This window comes from Podarcis raffonei, chromosome 8 (assembly GCF_027172205.1).
Source record: "Podarcis raffonei isolate rPodRaf1 chromosome 8, rPodRaf1.pri, whole genome shotgun sequence".
NCBI classification, from domain to species: Eukaryota; Metazoa; Chordata; class Lepidosauria; order Squamata; family Lacertidae; genus Podarcis; species Podarcis raffonei.
In genome coordinates, this window is record NC_070609.1 from 26983613 (window position 1) to 27004218 (window position 20606).

The following is a 20606-nucleotide window of genomic DNA, read 5'->3' on the forward strand; positions in this document are numbered from 1 at the left end:
AAAGAAAGTGCTTCTTTCACACAACGCATAGTTAACTTATGGAACTCTATGCCGCAAGATATGGAAATTGTACCCTAAATTAAATGGTGGTTAGAAAGGATTAGATATACAAGAATTTAGATAGGACAGTGCATTTCCACACTAAGGGCCAATTCATTGCCAAAGAAGTTTGGATGGATGCAGCAGCTACAAGATTCCGACGTCTCTGGGTTGTTATGGTATCAATTTAGCAATCAAACAAAAAAGGATATTAGAACAGGCAACAAGAAACCTGACCTCATTTGAAACATTGATGCAAAATCTGAAGAAAAAGTTAGGTTTCACAAATTTAGTATATACAGTACTGCTAGATATGCATCCTTCTGGAGTGACTGTCCAAGTTAGGAGTGGATGGCACTACTCCTTCTTGGATGGTCGTTTCCAGAGGGTGATACTTGGGGAGTGCTCCTTGGCACCATGGAGCCTTCAATGTGGAGTTCCTCAGGCTTCAATTTTATCCCCTATATGTTGTTTAATATCTACATGAAACCACTGTGGGGGGTCATCTAGAGTTTTGCAGTACATTATCAGCAATATGCTGATGATTAGTCATTATTTGAGGTATGTTTCATTTGACCAACCAAAGTGAGTTCCTTGTCAAAACTTGAGAGTTTCACACAGCCTGAATGCTCAGAGACCTGCCACCCCAACCTTAAAGTTTCCATGTGTTTAGCCTTCTTCTTGTTCCTCAAGCACAGTTTCATCCCTGCCCTTCAACTCTGTTTTCCTTTTTTTTTCTTAGTTCTTCTCAGAGCCCTCCATCTTCCTACATGGACTGGAGTGTTTTGAAGGGAAGGAGATCGAGCTGAACAGTGAAGTGCGCAGCCTTCAGGCTGAGGGATTCAACAACCATGTTCTCTCTGTGAGGGTAAAGGGTGGAATGTAAGTAAAGGATGACCTGCTATCACACATAACGACCTGGGCCATTGTTAGGGCTAGGTAGCGATGGACAAACCCATTCCACATGGGGCAGAACTGAGTCTGCCCCTTCCTGTTTCTCTGCTGATTTTAAAGCTGCATTTCCCCAAAGTCCTCCAGCCAGCCACAGCCTGGAGAACTGGAGACTTCTTGCCACCACACACTAGGAATAGAGTAGACTAGCCATTCCCCTGGGAGTTACGGGACTTGATGTTCCATCACTCTCAGAGGGAATTGTATGGCAAAAACATCGCTGCCCCTGGGGAATTAAATGATTTGCGGTGGTGTGCAAATTAAATGCAGAATTTTATCTGCGTTGATTTGGATGAGAAAGTAGATGGCTTGCCTTCTGACACATTCTAATTCTAAATTTACACCTATTCAAATAAATTAGCTTGTGCAAATTTCGCGTCTATGGGTTTGCGTCCCAAAGTCTTTGAAATGTCTAGCAACAACTGGAGGTGTCTAGGAGACCATATGTGGCCATCATGAACACTAGCCAGGACTGTAGTGTCAGCAGCAAGCAGGTCCCATGCTCCTTTTTTTTGATTACCATTTCCCAATTGATGAAGGGTCAAAGTGATCTGTGCTGCTAATGCTTTTTCTCCCATTGTTTGTTGCTCTGTCAATTCCCACATACAGTTGGGTGCTGTGTGAACACAGCGACTTCCGAGGCCGCCAGTGGCTTCTGGACTGTATGGAGATCACCAACTGGCTGACATACAGTGGACTTCAGCACATCGGCTCCCTTTACCCCATCCGGCAGGTGAGTGCCCAGTGCTCTGGTCTACTGGGGAGGGGTTACATGCAAAGGATTACTGGTTAAGGAGCAGTTTAAAAGCAGTTTAACCAGATGTATGTGGCACATTTGCCCTATCTCTCTGTCCTTTGCCAAGCTGCTTAAATGTTCAAGTGGGCCATTATAAATCTGGGGAGCAGGTAGATGTCAGAATGCTGGCTATTCCACCATACCTGCTGCCCACTGAGGCATACATGCAGGGTGGATATGATTTAGATCAAATTGGCTTAAATCGTGATTTAAATCACAATTTAAATCACTAGTCAGTAAGACTTGATTTAAATCATTTTTTACAGAAATGTTCAACCTTGATGGCATCCTCTTAATATTTACAACCTGATGAAGGTTTCATTTTTGGAATAATAAATTTTCAGAGTAGTTTTTACAGTTATATCAAAAATTACAGGTTTGGTTATACTATCAGAAATACATAGACGGATAATAATGAAATTATTATTTATATTTGGACAACTTTTCTGCTGTACTTTATTGGAAGGAGAAAAATAATCATTTCCTCAATAGCAATTTAAACAATTTATTTAACTAAAACAATAACTTTATAGCATATGCATCCATGTTTGTTAACCAATGTGGTTAAATGATTAAAAAAAAACTTAGACTGAGTTTTAGCACACATGAGAAACTTCAAACAAATCCTTATTTCCTGATGAATAACCTTTGGACTATAATGTAACTTAAATAGAAAACTACCTTTAGAAAGATTTTCCTCCAAAAGCATTTTATTTAAAAAATCCGATTAAATTTTTTAAAAATCTGATTTAAATAAAAAATTCCAATTTTTAATTTTTTTAAAATAATAATAATAATAATTGATTTTTATCCACCCTGCATACATGCATGACTCTGAGAACGGACACGGTGGTCAGATTGCTCCACAGCATGGAACTTGCTGAGCAGCTTAGATGAATGCACAGTGATTGTCTTTTCTGTCTGCCTCTCCCCTCCCTCTCCCCAGAGACGCATCTACTTCCAGATAAAAAACGAAGAGTTGAAGTCCTTCCTGTCTGTCCCAGATGACGTTGAAGACATGAAAGCTGGGCGAGTTCTGGTCTCAGAGCTCAATGGCAAGAGCAGCTCCATCTGGTACTATGAAGAGGGGCTTATGAAGAACCAGGTGAGGGCTTCTTTCTCTTCCTCTTGTGTGGTTTACAGGGACAGAAGCAGCTGGGGTGCATGGATAATCCAGGCCTGCTTCAAGAAGACCCCATACGATACCCTCAAGTTTAAATAGTTCCGCTCCCTCTATTGTCCACATAGCATTTGGGTAAGCCAGGCAAAACTAATATCCAAATCAGTTAATCATTAATATAATAAATAGTTAAACAGATGGATGAGATGGCTGCTTCACATATAAAATGTCACCTACAAGGGTATATGCTGGGCTGGTATAGAAGAAAAGTCTGTATTTAGGTGCCATGGCTCAGTGACGGCGCTCATGTCTTGTATACAGAAAGTCCCAGGTTCAATCCCAGGTATCTCCAGATAACAGGATATTGGGTATCAGGTAATGAGAAAGATCTCAAAAGGCCACTGCCAGTCTGAGTAGGCAGTACTGGGCAGGATAGACCAATAGCTTGACTCAGTAAAAGTCAACTTCAGCTTTAGATGTTCACTGTATGCAACACACTTTCGTACCACACTGAATTGGCCTCTCTTGACTTTCAGGTTGCGCCCAACATGAGCCTGCAGGTGATTGGTCCAGCTGCAAAGGGATCCAAGGTGGTGTTGTGGTCTGAGAGCCGACTGCCCCGGCAGACCTGGCAAATCGATTCTTTTGGGCGAATCTGCAGCCAGATGTTTGAAAACAAGGTCCTGGATGTGAAAGGTAAGGCATTGGCTATTGTTGTTGTTGAGACTCAGATTTAGGCTCATGAGGGAGTCCTTGAGACCAGAAGCAAGTAATATGGCTGTAGAAGGGATGAAATATAGCTAGAAATGCTTCGTTCTCAGTTTCCTTTCACCTTTTCCCCATGTCACCCACCATTCCTGGAAATTCCTGTTCAATCTTTCCGGACCACTATTTAATCTTAACATGTGTATAGCACTCTCAAACATCAAAAGCACTTCTCATGCATTATCTTTTCTAGATGTAATGCTTACAATCCAATTCCTTCAGCCTAACCTAATGGAACTCGCTTTCTGTTCTCTGAGCTTATATCAAGGTGAAGATCTGGTGATAAAAGTCACTTGGAATGTTTATGCACAGCATACCCTAGCCTAGTCCAGCAACAGTGAAGGGGACATCTATATATCACCTATCATCTATCTATCTATCTATCTATCTATCTATCTATCTATCATCTATCACAATTATTCATATCCTGCTTTTCAGGATACAAATCCTTCTTAGGGCAGTGCACAAACAACATTGATTGGGTAAAATGCCTTTTTGAGGAGTTGTGCCTATTTTCGTCTTCCTTTTCTCTGTGTAGGAGGCCGAACCTATGACCGGGACCATGCCATCCTCTGGGATTCTTCGGAGGAAAGGCCTACACAAATCTGGGATGTCCGGGTGCTTTGAAGAAAGCAGGAATTGGAGAGCCATGCCATGTGCAGAACTAGAATTCAGCCTGCAAGTCACATACGTTTGTCCTTTTGTGACCAAGCTGCATCTTTGGGGATTAGCTGCTGAAATGGATAAGTGACTGGGTGCTGCATTTGGTTAGTAGATGCAATCCTTTCCCCGCAGATTGCAGCCCAGAAAGAGGAAAATGTTTCTGTGAAGTACAGAGACTGGTCTCCTCAAGGAACTCTGTAGAGGGAAGGAGGCAAAAGCTGGTTCTTTTCCAACAACTAGGAGCTGAGCCCAGCAAGATGGAGATTATTGGCGAGTTCTGATACGCGGATCATTCATGAATGGACAAGGTCAAGCAGCTCACCTGTATGAGCACAGGAAAGCAAGCTGCCAATGCCTCACAGGTGTCCCCAGCCCTGCTGGTTTAGGCTTATATATGAATATCTAAAACAAACACACACATACAGCATGAATGAGCCTTTTGTCCTTGCATGCAGCCCATTCCCTTTCCCCTGTGCTCTTCTTCCTAAGGGGATGGGCTACCTTGTAAACTCTATTTATGTACCTGTGTATGATACAATGCCTTTTATAAATCCATCTCTCTGGCTGGTGTGCTGACTCAATTATTTGCCCCTAGGACATGTACATGGGGACACTGGCTTCAACCACAGGCATAACATGTAGGGATCTTTCCCACAAGTGTTTTGGGTGGTGGAGAGAAATGCCTGTAACAACAACAACAATTCGCCAGCTGGGATCATAAACAATAGAAAAGCAGGAATAGTATCACACAAATGTGGCTGCAAACCCCATATTATAAGGAACTGGTGAACATTAGGTTCTTGCAAGTCTACAAAGCTGTGCTGTTTTCACTATCTGTGTTTTAATAGAGTTGTTTTTATATTGTTTTAATTCTATTACAGTTTAATTACTTTTAAACCCTTTTTTTGCCAAAGTTGTTGAGCTTTTTGGGCAAAATCTCTCAAAAAAAGGAGCTTTTTAAAAGCAATTTCTGCCTGGACACTGCTCCTAATTTTATCTGTGTTGTTTTAATTTTTCTAAGCTGCCATGAATCCCAGGCTGTGAAAAAGGCAGGATATTAATTATGCTGCTGCTGCTGCTGCTGGCATATATTGTTGTATTACAGTTCCCACCACCCCGCACAACTGATCATGTTCACTGGGGCTGATGGGAGTTAGAAGCAACAGCATCTGGAGAGCCACAGGGTAAACACCCCTGCTATAGTTTGTCAGAGATCAACCTCAGCCTATGCTATTCTCAAGCTTCTCTGCAGTGCTGGTGAATTATTATTATTATTATTATTATTATTATTATTATTATTATTATTTATTAATTTTCTGTACCACCCACCCGAGGTTTACATGGTGATTTACAATATAAAAACACAAAATACATAACACAGCAACAAACAAAAACAATAACCCTCACACAATTTAAAAGGCCATAAATTGTTTAATTAGTCAAAGGCCTGGGAGAAGAGGAATGTTTTTGCCTGGCACGTAAAGATATGTAATGAAGGCACCAGTTGAGCCTCCCTGGGGAAACACCCCATAAGTGGGGAGCCACTGCAGAAAAGGCCTGTTCTTTTGTTGCCTCTCAGAGGAGGCACATGATGAAGAGCCTCAGATGAGGATCACAAGGTCCAAGTCGGTTCATATGGGGAGAAGCAGTCCTTGATGTGTCAGGTTCTTCTGCACTGCGTAAATTCTGCTCCTAAAGGAATCCATGCTTGAGTCCTTTGGAATCTGCTTCCATACCCAGAGCTTCATGAATCAGTAGTCTGACTCACTATTAGGCAAACCCCCATATTTATTCATCACTGACACATGTTGCATTGATGGTTGTTAAACCAGGACCAGCTTCTTCCATGTGCTGGTTCTCAGAACCCTTGCCTCACTTTTCATAGCCCCAGCTTTGGGGGCTATGGGAAAGACATCTATTTGCAGTGAGGAATTGTTGCTGCTATTTCTCATTTCCACCACTAGAGGGTTCTGTTTTCTTCAACAGCACGTAGCACATGAGTTCTTCCTCAGTCTTTTTGTGTGAAGGAGCAGGGTTTCGTCAGGAAGCCATTTTGCATGTAGATATCAAATAAAGGTGCTTATACTTTTCACTATATGTACATCCCACAAAACTCAGCAGAATCAGAGCTAGCAGTGGTTCCTTGGATGGATGTACACATTCTGAAAATAAATGCTTGCGTCTTCCTCCCCTCTTTATGGGATTCGTTTGTGGCACATACGAAATCTTTTAACAGGCAGTTGCTAAAAGTATGATGCAGTCGTGCATTAGGAGTTTAACAAGATCAATTATTTAACCAATGTGCAGCTGGAGGGCATAGTGGAAATAGCAGCGGCTTGGCATAACAAATTGTCCCTCCTGGAAGTTTTGTTTTTAGGTGTGAAACCAGCCCATTTTCTTGAATGCAGGCAAGGGCCATTGATTTGTCTAGCCTCCTTTGGAATATTTTTGCATGTGGTTATTTCTAGGTGGGGCTTCTCCATGGGTTTCAACCGTTGCTTCAGTTCCCAGTCAAGAAAGGAAGGCAAAGGCGCAAGTCCCTTCCCACTACTCAGGATGGGGAAGAAAGCCCAGAATGTAGGGCGTGTGGCCTCTTTGGCAGACGGTCAGGACTGAACTTGAGCCACAACTTAGTGTGACTGGGCCCCAGAGCCTGTTATGCCCAACAGGGGTCAAGTGCAGAACATATAAAATATTGATGTGCTTCCAGTGCCTTGGGAAGGTCAAATCTCCTATATCATTAGGAACAGTTTGGGATGTGGAATAGAACCTCTCTCCCTCCTGGACTGTGTTGTCCCTCCCAGGAAGGGAACTCGGCCAATGAAGAGCATGCTTCCTGATGAGTGGCATAGCCCAGAAGTTAGTTTGCTAAAGAGAATGTGAAAGAGGGTCTTGTATCACCTTGACTGCTAATAGGGAAACTGGTTTCCCCGCAGCATAGCTTTCATGCAAAGCTTTGCCTGGAAGTGTCACAGGTATCTTTGGACAAGATATTTGATTTGGTCCGCATTCAAGGCCGAATCTTATCAGATTTGCACTTTCTGAAACAAAGATGTGAACCTGTTCAGAAAGATGACTTACCTCGGTTACAACAGGAAACCCACACTTATCTGCATGTGATCTAAGACTGCAGACTGTGGCTTTCACATGTTTAGAAGGAAAATGAAACATTGGTGTCTAAGCAAGGTGGGTGGGATATATGAGTATCCTGTTTTAAGCAGAAAAATAAAAAAATTTGTTCAGGTGTAACAAAGCAATTGTTAGCTTTACCTTGGGGGGGGGGATGCCCTTTTACAGTTTTTCAGCTAAATGCAAACTTACTGTTGTAGCATTTTGCTCAAAGGGGCAGAAACATTAATTTAAGACAGCAGATGCTAAAAGGGAACCCTAATGCCCAGGCCTCATTGCCCTAATACATTACATCAGCTAGCATGATGCTCTACCAATGTTTTGGACGACAACTCCCATCAGGCAAAAGACCTGGCCTTTTTGTGACTAGGGATGTGAACTTTTGAACCAATCTCGAAACAGCAATTTAATCTGCACCATCTAGCAGGTTATCATATTTAGCTCCGTTTGCCAATGACATTTTTTAAAAAAGCTTCAACTTTTAGCATTTGTATATTAGGTAAAGGTAAAGCTAATTTGTATATTCAGCCACTGTTGAACAGGAGCCAGCTACTCTGACCCCCACCCCAAAGTAAAACCCCTCGGCCACTGCCGTTTGGGAACCTGTTTGTTTTGCTTCAACCTGATCTGCGGAAATCAGTTCTGTTTTTGTTTTTCATGGCATGGAGTTGATTGCCTACTGATACCTTGTAAGCCAAGCTGCGGCTGAAGGTCAGAAAAAAAGAATCCCTCTCACATATGAAAATGTAAGAAGAGCCAGCTGAGTGAGGCCAATGGCCCATGCACTCCAGAATCCTGTTCTCACAGTGGCCAACCAGATGCCTGTGGGAAACTTGCAAGCAGAATCCAAGTACAATAGCACTCTCTCCTGTGGCTTCCTGCAACTGGCATTCAGAAACATCATTGCTTCCAGTGAGTAGCCATCACGGCTAGTGATAGTCTTGTCCTGAGGAAAATAGTGTTCATGTGCATGCACACACACAACTGCTATTTGCATTGGGAAGCCTCCTTTGGCACCAAAAGGGCACTTTAAAATATAGCTTTCAACAGGAATTAGACAAATGTATGCTGGAGAAGTCATTCCTATATAATATAAAGGTAAAGGTAAAGGGGCCCCTGACCATTAGGTCCAGTCGTGACCGACTCTGGGGTTGCGGCGCTCATCTCGCTTTACTGGCCGAGGGAGCCGGCGTACAGCTTCCGGATCATGTGGCCAGTATGACTAAGCCGCTTCTGGCGAACCAGAGCAGCACACGGAAACGCCATTTACCTTCCCGCCAGAGCGATTTATCTACTTATCTACTTGCACTTTGACCAAGCAACAGGAGCTCACCCTGTTGCGGGGATTCGAACTGCCAACCTTCTGATCGGCAAGTCCTAGACTCTGTGGTTTAACCCACAGCACCACCCGCATCCCCCCTATATAATATAGTCCACTATTAATTTTGGAAAATTACTTGCCTATGCATGTGGACGCCTCTTAAGATATTGTAACCAAATTTTGCTCATTGTCACCTGAGGTCAAGGAGCAGGTTTTTGTCAAAGTTTGGATACAATTGGTCGCCATGTTTTTAATCAAGATGGTGGACCGAGCCTTTCCAAACTGCATTGATTTTAATCACTGATTTCAAACCAGCATTGATTTTTTTGGTTTCTTAGAATTCCTGAGCAATGCCAGGAATGAGGCTGCTAATGAATAATAACAGTGACCTCATTTTTAATAGTAGATCCCATGTTTCCCACTACAAGAGCAAGGAGTCAGCAAACATACTTGGGCAGAGAGCAGAAGCAGTGTTTTTATAAGCACAAAAGGGGGGGCTAAAAGTGTGGGGTGGAAAGCAGACCTTTAAACACCTCAGTGAGGACTGAGCATACTCACTCAGTGAGCAAGAAGTGCTGACTCGCTGCTTTTTTGGTGATAGGAATGGGGAGGAAAACCAGAATGAAAAGGGAATGGAATGGGATATTCTATAATGGGAGATGGCTGGCTGGCTACAGCCCTGCACAGGAACACTCTAGACTACAACAAAGGCAGGCTTTCCAGCCAAGAAGCTTTTATTTCATTCATTGACCCACCCTGCGTGGGGGGATACAGAAAACAAAGGCAGAACATTTGCAAACACTGCTTTTTATCTTGCATGGTTTATCTTCTTGGACCATCTTCAGCCAACTTCTTGAGGTTTGCCACTTCAAAGGGTTGACATTCCACACCTGAATTTGCTGCGAATCAAGAGGTGACCTCCTGAAGATCAGGAAGCGACCTCAAATGATTCCTGAAGTTGGGTGGGTGGGTGGGTGGGATGCTTCACACAGGATAGCATGGCATTAACTGAAAGGCTTATAGAAACAAGAGGTGGGTGGTCATCTTCTGGGACCTTGGATGACAGATTTAGGATGCCCATTGAGGGTGGCAGACTAGGAGGCAGATCTGAGCCACAATGCCTCAGGACAGTCTCCTGACAGAAATAAACAGGAGCCTTGCAGTGCTTATGCACAACTCCTGTTTCTTCCTGGAGGGCCTGACCGAGCAAACATCCCAGTGGATTTGTGCCTCTTGTTAATTAGTGCACATGAGTAGGTGACACTTGGGTTGCCTATCTCAGGGAACTGATATGTCTTTGTGAAGATGCATTCTAGACCTGCGTGCATCGCCTGCTGCAAAGACCATCTGAGCATGAGCCCACACATCTGGATCAAGTTCAAGAAGTCCTTCTGGTTTGCCTCTCATTCTTCAAATAAAGCAGCCATTGTGGTGAAGATGAAGCCAAAAGCCTTTGGACCATGAATATTGCCACATGGCCCAAAATTGTGGGTTGGTTGTAGCTGGAGCATAGATGCTGGCTGGATCATCGGTGGAGGGAAGGTTTCCCTAAAGGCAGAAAAGAGACGAATTTGCCCTCCAAGGAATACCCTCATAGGAGTGACTCTCCAGGCTCAGTATACTCGGAGGAGATGAATCACAACCATCAGGAGTGGTAGCAGAAAGCAAGCTGGGCCATTGAGGGACATGGCTCTGGAAGCTGGTATAGAAGCAGGAGTTGTGGTTTTGGGAGCGTCTGCTGCGTGTGCGTCCTGAAGAGCAAATGAGAAGAGTATATGATACAGGGTCAGAGAAGTTCTCAACAAAACTGAAGGTCTGCAGGGTACTTTGTTACGTTAGTTGACACAGTTGATACCTTACCAACATAGGAAGACTCATTATACCAAGTCAGGCCCAATGATTCATCTTGCTCAGTATGGTCTACACAGCCTAGCAGCAGCTCTCCGGGGTTTCAGGCAGGGGACATTTCCAGCCCTACCTGAAGATACCGGGGACTGAACTTGTGATTTTCTGCATGCAAAGCAGCTGCTCTACTACGGAGCTACACCCCTTTCCTTCAAACAAAGCTCTCTTCCGCCTTGCATGAGAAAACTGCTCTCCCTGCATTCACATGCATCTTGACATGCTTTTGTTCTTTTCTGGACCAAATAGAGGAAGTGATGTTTACTCGCATTGAAGGTATCACAAACTTTTGAACTTTGCTTTTGACATTATGCTAGTGCAACAGCCCTTACACTGGCAGTCAGAGAACGCTGAATCTGGGCCAATGGGTTGTTTCCAATGCTAACCCGTTTAAATGACTGAACATGACTAAGTTAGGGTACATTACTTTTAATGGGAAAACTCTGCGCAAAACTTACTTGGATACAGCCTAATGGTCTTCCCAGATTGGGTCTCTTTAGATCGGGGATGGGGAACCTGATGCCCTTCAGATGTTGTTAGACTCTTACACCCATCACCAGGCTCCCCCCTTGTAGAATGTTCTCCCCAGGGAGGCTCGCCGGGCGCCATCATTACACAGCTTTAGGCGCCAGGCAAAGGCATGTCTGTTTCGCCAGGCCTTTGGCTCTTAACTATCTGGGTAAAATGTTTCAATCCTGCCTTTTAAAAACAGGATTGCCATTGGGCATTTTCCTTGTTTCTATTCTGTACTGGTTTTAATGTATGTGTTTGTTTATAGATTACAAGTCCCTTTGCATTACCTTGGTCAAAAAGGGGACCAACAGATTTCATAATTAGATGAACAACAACAACTGGAGAGCCTCAGATGTGACATCTGTGTTATGTCAAGTACAGTCGTACCTTGGTTTTCAAACAGCTTAGTTCTCGAACGTTTTGGCTCCCAAACGCTGCAAACCCGAAAGTGACTGTTCCAGTTTGGGAACTATTTATGGAAGCCGAACGTCCGACGGGTCTTCCGTGGCTTCCGCTTGGCTGCAGGATCTTCCTGCAGCTAATCAGAAGCCACGCTTTGGTTTCCAAATGTTTTGGAAGTCAAATGGACTTCTGGAACGGATTCCGTTTGACTTCCAGGGTATGACTGTACTTCAAAATGTGGACAGCCAACCCAAAACAGACCTGGAGACAAAGGCTGGTGAAGCAACAGAGGTACATTTCCCACCTATGTGCAGTAGCTTGTGGCCACACCCCCCCCCCCGTCCTTCATCCAGAGAAAAATACATTTTTCAGAGTTCAAGAACACATTCAGGCAGTGGGGGAGCAGGGCCTGTAAAGGATGAGGCCTCGGTAGAGTGCACAGGAAGTTCAAGGGCCTCATTTTGTTCTTAATTCTCAATTACAACTGACTGACTGCCTCTCCCCAACCGGCCCCCAGCAGCTGATGTTCTGGGCCTTGAGATTGGCAGGCAAGCAGTAAAGAATGGCAGGCCCTGCTCAAGGCAATGCCAGCACCTGAAACCTGTTTCCTGTTATTCTAGCAGAGAAGGAAACACAGGCAGAAAGTGATGCAACATTCTGAGAACTGCAGCAGTGGCAAGGAGACCGCACCCCAAATACCAGGGAAATCGGATCTAGCGAGTACATCAGCCTTCTGCAACCTGGTGCCCTCCCCATGATCAGGACTATAATTCACACCAGCTCCAGTCTGCACTGGTTATACCCTGGGAATAAAGTCCACTGGACTCAGTGGGACGTCACTATATATTTAAAGCAGCAGCATGCAATTTAAAACAGTCATGGCTTCCCCCTAATAATCCAAGGAACTGTGGTTTGTTAAAAGTGCTGAGAGTTGTTCCCTCTACAATTCCCAGAGTTCCCTGGGAAGAGGGATTGTTAAAGCACTCAGGGAACTGCAGTTCTGTGAGGGGAATAGGCGTCTCCTACCAACTCTTAGTACCCTTCACAAACTACAATATTTTTTCTAAAGACTGAAAAAAGTAGTAGAGGTGTGGAACAAAGATGGCAGTGTATAAAAAGCTTGCTGAAATAAAACAGTCTTCATGTCTGTCTGAAAGCAAGCCAAGGAGCACCTAGGCCTCCCGTGGGGACAATGGCCACATTCGCCCCATATTTTTAAAGTGCTCTTATACCACTTTAAACAGTTATAGCTGTTAGAGTTATCTGTTGCCATTTTCATGCATGCATGTTTTGCTAGCCTGCATCTTAAATAGCTAGCCTGCATCTCGTTCCCCACGCACTTAACCCATTTTTATTATTTCCAGGGGGGGAAACCTATAAACAAACATTTGTTGCCAATGACCCACTTCTGATCTCTTAAGGAGCTTCCTAGGCAGGAAATTAGAGAAAGTTGATTATGTGAGTTAAGTGAAGAAAAGTGTTGTGTGTGATAAATTGCATCTATCAGAATGGCTGTGGTTTTAAAGCAGCAATCTGGTACTCACCCATGTTTATAATCCTCAGTTGGTCATCACCCGTAAACCACAAGAGATGAGTTTGAAGGGTTTTACAAGAGTTGACTTTTCCAGTTTAGATTTTTAAAATGTCAGATAAACAGCAGCTTGCTTTATCAGCCCTCACAAGGGGCAGTAGTGGAAAACTGCTGTTTAATTCTGTGAATGTACCTTGTGGTCAGAAGCAGTGTCCGGGCAGAAAGCAGCAAAATGTCCGGGACATTTTTAAACTGGCCAGTGTGCTTGTGACATTAAGAACAGATTGATAATGCTTTGTCTCAGAGATGGGGAGGCCGTGGCTCACCAGATGCTGATAGACTCAAATTCCCATCAGCCCCAACCAGCATATCCAATGGTCAGGGGTGATGGGTTTTGTAATCCAGAAAATCTCTGAAGGACCACAAAGTCCCCCACCTGTTTTATCTCCCAAATGATGGAAACATTTTGCAGGCATATTTTTACACATGAGCTTTTCGATAAAGGTATAAAAGTAGGCTACGTGGGATGGGGTGGACAGTTTCCCCTTGGGCAGATGGTAATCTTCACAGATATGTCCGCTTCTTTACACATATTTTTGTAAGGATCAAAGAAACTTATCTCCCTTTGAATTCACCAGGGGTTATTTGTAAGGAGACCTGCACATTTATGTGTATGTGCCATGTTAAAAGTCCAACCCAACCAAATACACAGGACTCACTTCCAAAAAAAGTGGGGAGAGTGTACATTGGACTACAAATTTCTGACATTTTGAACCACTTAATTTCTCCTCCATCCCTATCAGTTCACATTTAGAGTCAAACCTATCTAATTTTCACTTTCCATAAAAATACACAAACAAAAACACAACCACCCCTTGAAATTCACACTTCTCTGTATTTTGCAATGCAGCTCTCCAGTCAAGTAGTGTATAACAACATTTACGCAAATGTGTATACTATTTAAAATAACTCACCAAAATGCATTATATTAGGGGAAATTGCTTTGCAAAAATGGGTATGTTAGGCAAAATATATTAGGAGAAATGTGCACTAAAATGCTAACGAACTTGCATTAACTTCTTTTTTAATTGTAAATGTGGAGAACTGAAGTTAAGCTTGGGAAAATGAACAACTGAGAGAAATCAAAATTGGCAGAGTTCGATCTACAGAAACCAGCAGAGTCTAAGGGTACTTAACACTGGCTGGAGCATGCCTTTGCAAAATAAAAATTCCAAGCTTTATATCCATGGTCCTACTCTAGAATTGCCTCCTACATCCAATGTACGACTCAGTCTGCATTCCCCATGTGAACTCACCTGGGACAGGAGTAAGCACTTTTGAACTCCGTGCAGGACATACATCCATGGAAATATGCACAGGATTGGGCTTTACATTTCAGAAACAGGTGGTATTAAATATGTTCAATTCCTATGTATGAATGCCGCCTCCACTCCCCCAAACTGCAGCCACTACATAAACACAGCCTTCTTTCAGTACCCGAAATCAGGGTTTTGAAGCAACTGAAGATTCTCATTTCAATTGTCACATCCAATAAGACCACACCTTACCTCAGTGGCAACAGCCAGAGTCAGATTCATCAGTAGCACAATACCAATGATCAGGATGGCCTTCATGGTGAAGCTGTCTCAGAGCTCTGATGGATGGAACTTTTTGCAAGGGGAGCTGCCTTCTCTGAGATAAGACGCTCAAGAGGTTTCACACTGTAGATGGAAAAGAGGCAGGAGGAGTCCACCAATCACAAACTCCTCTGCTTGCTGCTTCCTGCATGGCTCTCTAACATTAGCTGGCAATGTGTGTGTGCATTTACATGTGTTCTTTATAACAGATTTATGGGGGGCCTCCAAAACTTCCTGGAAGACACTAGAATTCTGCTAACCTAAATGGAATATAATAGCAGCAACTCAGTGCTCTGAATTCCAGCAAATGGATAAAAAAGTCTCTGATGTGCAAGAGGGCTACTCCTTTGATAGTAGATTTTAGCTTTATTTGTAGCCTGTCTTAGTGGGAGGGCTCCAGCTGTTCAACAAAAATATGGGTCCCTTTCTTCGGAGAGCTCTATGTACTGCTGCTAATTCTGGGGTTTTTGTCTCTCATATCTATAGCACTTAAGTTCTGAGCTTTGCCATCATGCTCCTTGTTTTGTACAAAGTCTACAAGTACAATTGTACTTTGCCATCAGCCAACATATATATACTGGTAACTACATCGTGTTTTATTTAGCAAGGTTGTTGTGTAAGTGTCTGAATGCTCCCTTTTCTATTGGGTTTGTTGTGGTATCAGGATGGTTATACAAAATTCTGTTTTCAATTCTTGTTCTGCTTGCAAAAATTTCTGGGTGGCCATACTGCTTCTTTTCCAATCAGCACATGTCCCGAAACTCCATGTTGCAATCCTGTAACAGTTTACACCACAAATGTTCCAGTTTAGCTTTTTGACCCACGTTTGTTGTGGCAATAATGCAAGGAGTGATCAGAAGTGGTGTCTGCAACAAGATATTGCAGTGTGGAGTGCTCCCCTTCAGGCAGCAGCGGATGGCATGGTGAGGCTGAGATATCTTACCTTACCTCCTGATGGGTCAGTCGCTGCTGCTCACTGGGGGTTGGGGAGCAAGGGAGTGGAGAAGTCAGTGCAGTGCAAACACACCAGCAGAGCCATTTAGGTGGTCCTCCTAGTGAACTTGCATTACCTTCCCAACTGCTTCACTTCTCTCCTTCCCTGTAAGCAACAGTAATGCACCTGCAGGGAAGTCAGGTAAGCGTCACTGGCCCACTTTGCCATTCGCTACTATGTTCAGTGTTCCAGCCAGTTGCATCCTCTTCCAGGATATTCCATTCCACCCCTCTCCCCAAGTTTTCTGTTCTGTTCTGCTCTCCCTCTGCTCTTTCCACTCAACAGTAAGTCGGCATTCCCTGGCCATTCACTGAGCATGCTCATTCTTCTTTGGGCTATTTTTAGTTGCCTATCCTTAGGACAGAGCTTTCCAAACTGTGTCATGACACGTTAGCGTGTTGGTTGCAGTGTGTAGGTGTGCTGCGCAAACGCTCCCCGTGCTCAGCATTAGGGTTTCCCCCAACCAGACTGCTGCATGTGTGCAAAAGCTTGGGGGTTCCCCAAGCTTGCTGATACCTCTCTTGTGGGTGGTGGCGTTTTAGGTGGAATTCATCGTGCTAAAACCATTGGTCCATCAACAAAAGCATTTCTGCTTGCTAGATGGAACAAGCTCCCCTCTCTTGCCCTATGAGCTATTCTGGAAGTTCTCCCAATCTTCTAGAGTGTATCTGGGGGAACTGGAAGGAGCACAGGGGGAAAGGGAGGTAGGAAAGGCCTGTTGTGCTAGCAGGAGTTATTGGCTGACTCCTGCTAGTGCACCAAGTTCACTGAATCCAACCCTTTGGCCAGGGCCATTTTTAGATGAAGAGAAGCCCTAGGCTACTCGTGAGGCCCCTCCCAATCCCCCCCAGTGGTGTAGCGTGGGGGGTGCAGGGGGGGCCGGCCGCACCGGGCGCAACATCGGGGGGGGCGCTCGCACTCGCAGCTCTCTGCCCCTACCTGGCTCACTCACTCTCCACGGGTTAGGGGGCGCAAATTACTTGCCTTGCCCCGGGTGCTGACAACCCACGCTACGCCACTGCCCCACCCTCACGACTAGAAGAAAATGGAAGAGTGCTATAAACAAAACTGAGTGAAGACAAGGATGATGATGGGTATTTAAAATTCTGCAACTCACAATTTCTCCTCTAAAGGACATCAGAAAACTTCATCAAAATTTGTTTAAGTTTGTCACTTCCAATGTACAGAATGCTCAGTGTGGACCACCTCTTGAGACATTGTGGCCCTTAATTCATTTTTAATTCTTTTGAGTCTTGAAAAACTCCTCTCTCCCAAGCAGTTAGTGACCATAAAGCTAAGAAATAGCCACAAAATTGCTTCCATGTTAAGAAAGGCCATCTGAATTTGATAAAGGTCTATATGAGAGAGTGCTCTGCTGTAAGCCTATGGCTTTGTCTCACATACAGGTGAAAGTGCAAAAGTTCATCAATAAGTTTCATCTTCTGGGTATGCTTCCATCAACAGTTCAACACCCTGCTGAATTTCTTGCTTAGATGCTATCAGAATTGCAAGGACGGAAAAACAATTGTGCAACATCACTGTACACAGTACTTCTTTTTAAATTGGCTTCAAGTGCATCTAATATAGAAATAAAGGATTTATCCTAAACTTATCTCTTGAAGAAAGTACATCTAAGGCATCAGGTGCACTTCTGTCATTTCTTTGCCGTTTCCTCACTGTTTCCTTGTTTTGTAGTTAACATTTGGCAAGGTGGCTTTTGCTTGTTTCTCAAGCTCATCAAAATATTCTCTAATTTTCCTTAAAAAATCCAGAAGTGAACTGTACAAACTTGTACAAGAACTCAGTTACAGGTCTGATGTCTGAAGGGCTTTGCTGACCTTGTGAAAATGACCTAGCACACAGATTTATATCTCTAAGATTCTGCAGACTTTGGCTGTGAACTAGGGCCCCACAAAAATATTTCAAGTTGTGCCCCAGAGTTTCAAATTGGGCCCTACTGGCTGGCTCTGAGTCTCATAGTTGCTGGGTCCGAGTTGCCCTGCCCTCACATGAAGTCTTGGGTTTGCAATTTTGGGAGAGGGGAGGCCTCATAGATTTAGAGGCCCTAGGCTTCAGCCTACTTAGCACTGCCTTCGGCTACATATGGAACAACACTCAAGATGATTGAGCTTGCTGTTAGTACACATGATGCAGGGGTATTAGGAAGGAGGAGCACCTTAATGTCATTCGTTTTGTACAGGATTAGATATGGAGCTCAGAGTTGCATTATCCATTTCAGTGATGAGGAAGTGGTGGCCCTCAAATGTTCCTCATTCCTGGTAGCACTCAAAAGACAACAGAGTCAGTGCTAGGCAACCCTGCTTGGGGATGACACTCTATAAATGGATCTTTGCTGCTGACAGACAAATATATTGAAGCAGCTCAGTTCTGATGAAGATGCAGTTTGGTGCAGGGTGGTGGCAGATGAGTTTATTTTTAATATGTTTTTAGTGCAATTTAAATTTACAAATATCCACTCCATTAAAGTTCTTAATATAGGTTAATAGCAGCCAATGCTGCTTGAGAATTGTAAGAAACCAAAAAAATCTGTGCAGGTTTGAAAATGGTGGTTAAAGTCTGCAGTTTTGAAAGATTCAGCATGCCATCTCAGTAAGCCACCTTGATTCAAAATGGTGTCCAGCTGTATCCAGATATAATTGAAAACATGCTCTTTGATCTCCAGAACCATTGTGCAAAATTTGGTTATGATATCTTAAGAGGTGTCCAAATGCAAAAGGGGAATTCCCCCCCCCCCCGCTCAAAGATTATTGCTTCTCAGTATGCTACAATTTTACTATACTGTAGTCTTTAGTAGGCCTTTGATATCTTACCAGTTTCATTAGACTATTCATTTTTATAGCAATTTCCCCCCTGGTCTGGCAGAATTTTTTCATGTACTTGCAAAGGTAATCCAGCAGTTGTTATTAAATATAGCACACAACCTTGCATAGAACTAATTATCTTAACATGCGGGCAAGCTAGTCTGGGATGAGACACTCCTTAAAGTATTTTTATGACACATTCTTACACAAGAGAAATGTCTACATAACAAACATCAAACTGACCCTACTTTTTGTCTGAATAATGCTGGAGGGACTGTGTGCATAGAAGTCTCTATATTTTAAACATTCAAGTTGTAAGTGCCATTGCAAATGTAGTCAAAATGACACCATCCGCATGCAAAAGAGGGAAGTATCAGCAAGCTTTGGGGAACCCCAAAGTTTGCGGAAGTAAAATAAATAAGGAGGGAAGCCCTTTAGAAGTGGGTGTGCATGTGGGAAGCAAATTGGGGAAATGTAGTGGTAGAAATGAAACATCCTGAAATAGGGCATGGCTGCTGGCATCATAAGAAAAGCCAGTTGGATCACACCAATTGGCCCATCTAGTCCAGCATCCTGTTCTCACGGTGGCCAACCAGATGCCAGTGGAAATCCCACAAGCAGGGCCTAGGCACAAGGACATGCACCCCTCCTGCTGTTTCCAGCCATTGGTATTCAGAAGCATACAGCCTCCAAACATAGAGTATCTAGTAGCCACTGGTAGCTGTTACCTCCATGAATTTGTCTAAGCCACCTTTGAAGCTATCCAAATTACAGGCCATCATTGCCTCCTGTGGAAGTAGGGTTGCCATACATCTGGAATTTTCCAGACACATCCGGAATACTGCAGTTGCAAGCAGTGTCTGGGAGGGAATTGGTTAAAGAATTGCCCAGGATGTAAAATCCAGATGTATGACAGCCCATGTCGGCAGTGTCATTTTTGCCGATTTCCCTCAGAAATGGCTCAAAAACGTCCAAAAACCCAGCAACTTTGCAAAACAACAACAAAACCTCAATAACTTTTCTGTCCAAATTTTCATTTTTTGAAATCTGGGAATGCCATGGTTTAGATATGTGCTGTAAGAATATGTACTTTCGAATGGCAGATGAAGGTGATGGACTATATGGAACTGGCGGAAATGACTGGCAGAATCCGAGACCAGGGAGAAGAGTTGGTGGAAGAAGACTGGAAGAAATTTAAAGGCTATTTACAGAAATACTGCAAAATTAATGAATGTTAGAATGATGTTGGAATGAAGTTAAGTGGTTTTAGCAGCAATGTTACAAAGGAGTATGAAAAAATGGATTGCTAACAGGTGAGAATCTACAGTTATAATATATTAAGATAAAGGATTAAGATAAAAACAAAGAGGGAAAGGATTTGCTGAAATAACTAACTGAACTGGAATACAAAAAAGGGAGGTGTGAGGAGGTCAGGGAAACAAGTAAATGAAAGACAGGACATGGAAAGATTGGTTTGTTTTAAATTGTTTTTATTTTTTTGTATTTTGTATTTTCTTTTTTTTTTTGGTCTCTTTTCTCTTTTTCTTATTTTTGTAACCTTTTCTGAAACTTTAATAAATATCATTAAAAAAAAAAGAAAGAAAGAATATGTACTTTCTTTCACCTGTCTGCAATCTTCCAACATTCCTCTTCCTTGGCCACAAGTTATAATGTTCTGAGAGAAGTAGAGCAACTTTTCTCTAGCCACTTTCTCCATGCCATGACACCTCTCTCCTGTCCCCTCTTACTCGCCTTTTCTCTAAACTAAAAAGCCCCCAACACCACAAGCTTCCCTCACAGGGGAACTTCCTGAAGACCTGAACATGTGGCTGTCTGCCCTACTTTTATGCAGCCTGAAATCCTATGCTCACTTGCCCGGAAGTAAACCCCACCGAACACAAGGGGGGCCTTATTTCTGAGTAAACATGCATATAGCATTGCGCCGCCAATTTGAAGGGCAAAGAAAGAAAGAAAGAAAGAAAGAAAGAAAGAAAGAACTGGTCCAGGAGCGCTGAATCCTG

The 20606-nt window shown here is 43.4% G+C and overlaps 1 protein-coding gene and 1 long non-coding RNA gene across 2 annotated transcripts in view; one reads left to right on the plus strand and one right to left on the minus strand.

Moving 5' to 3' along the window:
- The window catches only part of CRYBG2 (crystallin beta-gamma domain containing 2), a 62865-nt gene extending 57968 nt beyond the window's left edge, over positions 1–4897 (plus strand). Inside the window, exons 18-22 of the mRNA XM_053398698.1 lie at positions 782–921; positions 1600–1723; positions 2733–2891; positions 3443–3602; positions 4210–4897. Coding sequence (XP_053254673.1) covers positions 782–921; positions 1600–1723; positions 2733–2891; positions 3443–3602; positions 4210–4298 — 672 coding nt within the window. The 3' untranslated portion in view covers positions 4299–4897. The remainder of the gene's footprint in view (positions 1–781; positions 922–1599; positions 1724–2732; positions 2892–3442; positions 3603–4209) is intronic.
- A 4603-nt stretch (positions 4898–9500) lies between these two features.
- On the minus strand, positions 9501–14984 carry LOC128418715 (uncharacterized). The gene is made up of 2 exons (XR_008331749.1): positions 14701–14984; positions 9501–10535 (listed from the first exon to the last, which is right to left on the minus strand). It is a non-coding gene; the product is annotated as an uncharacterized LOC128418715 (long non-coding RNA).
- Between the last annotated feature and the right edge of the window lie 5622 nt (positions 14985–20606).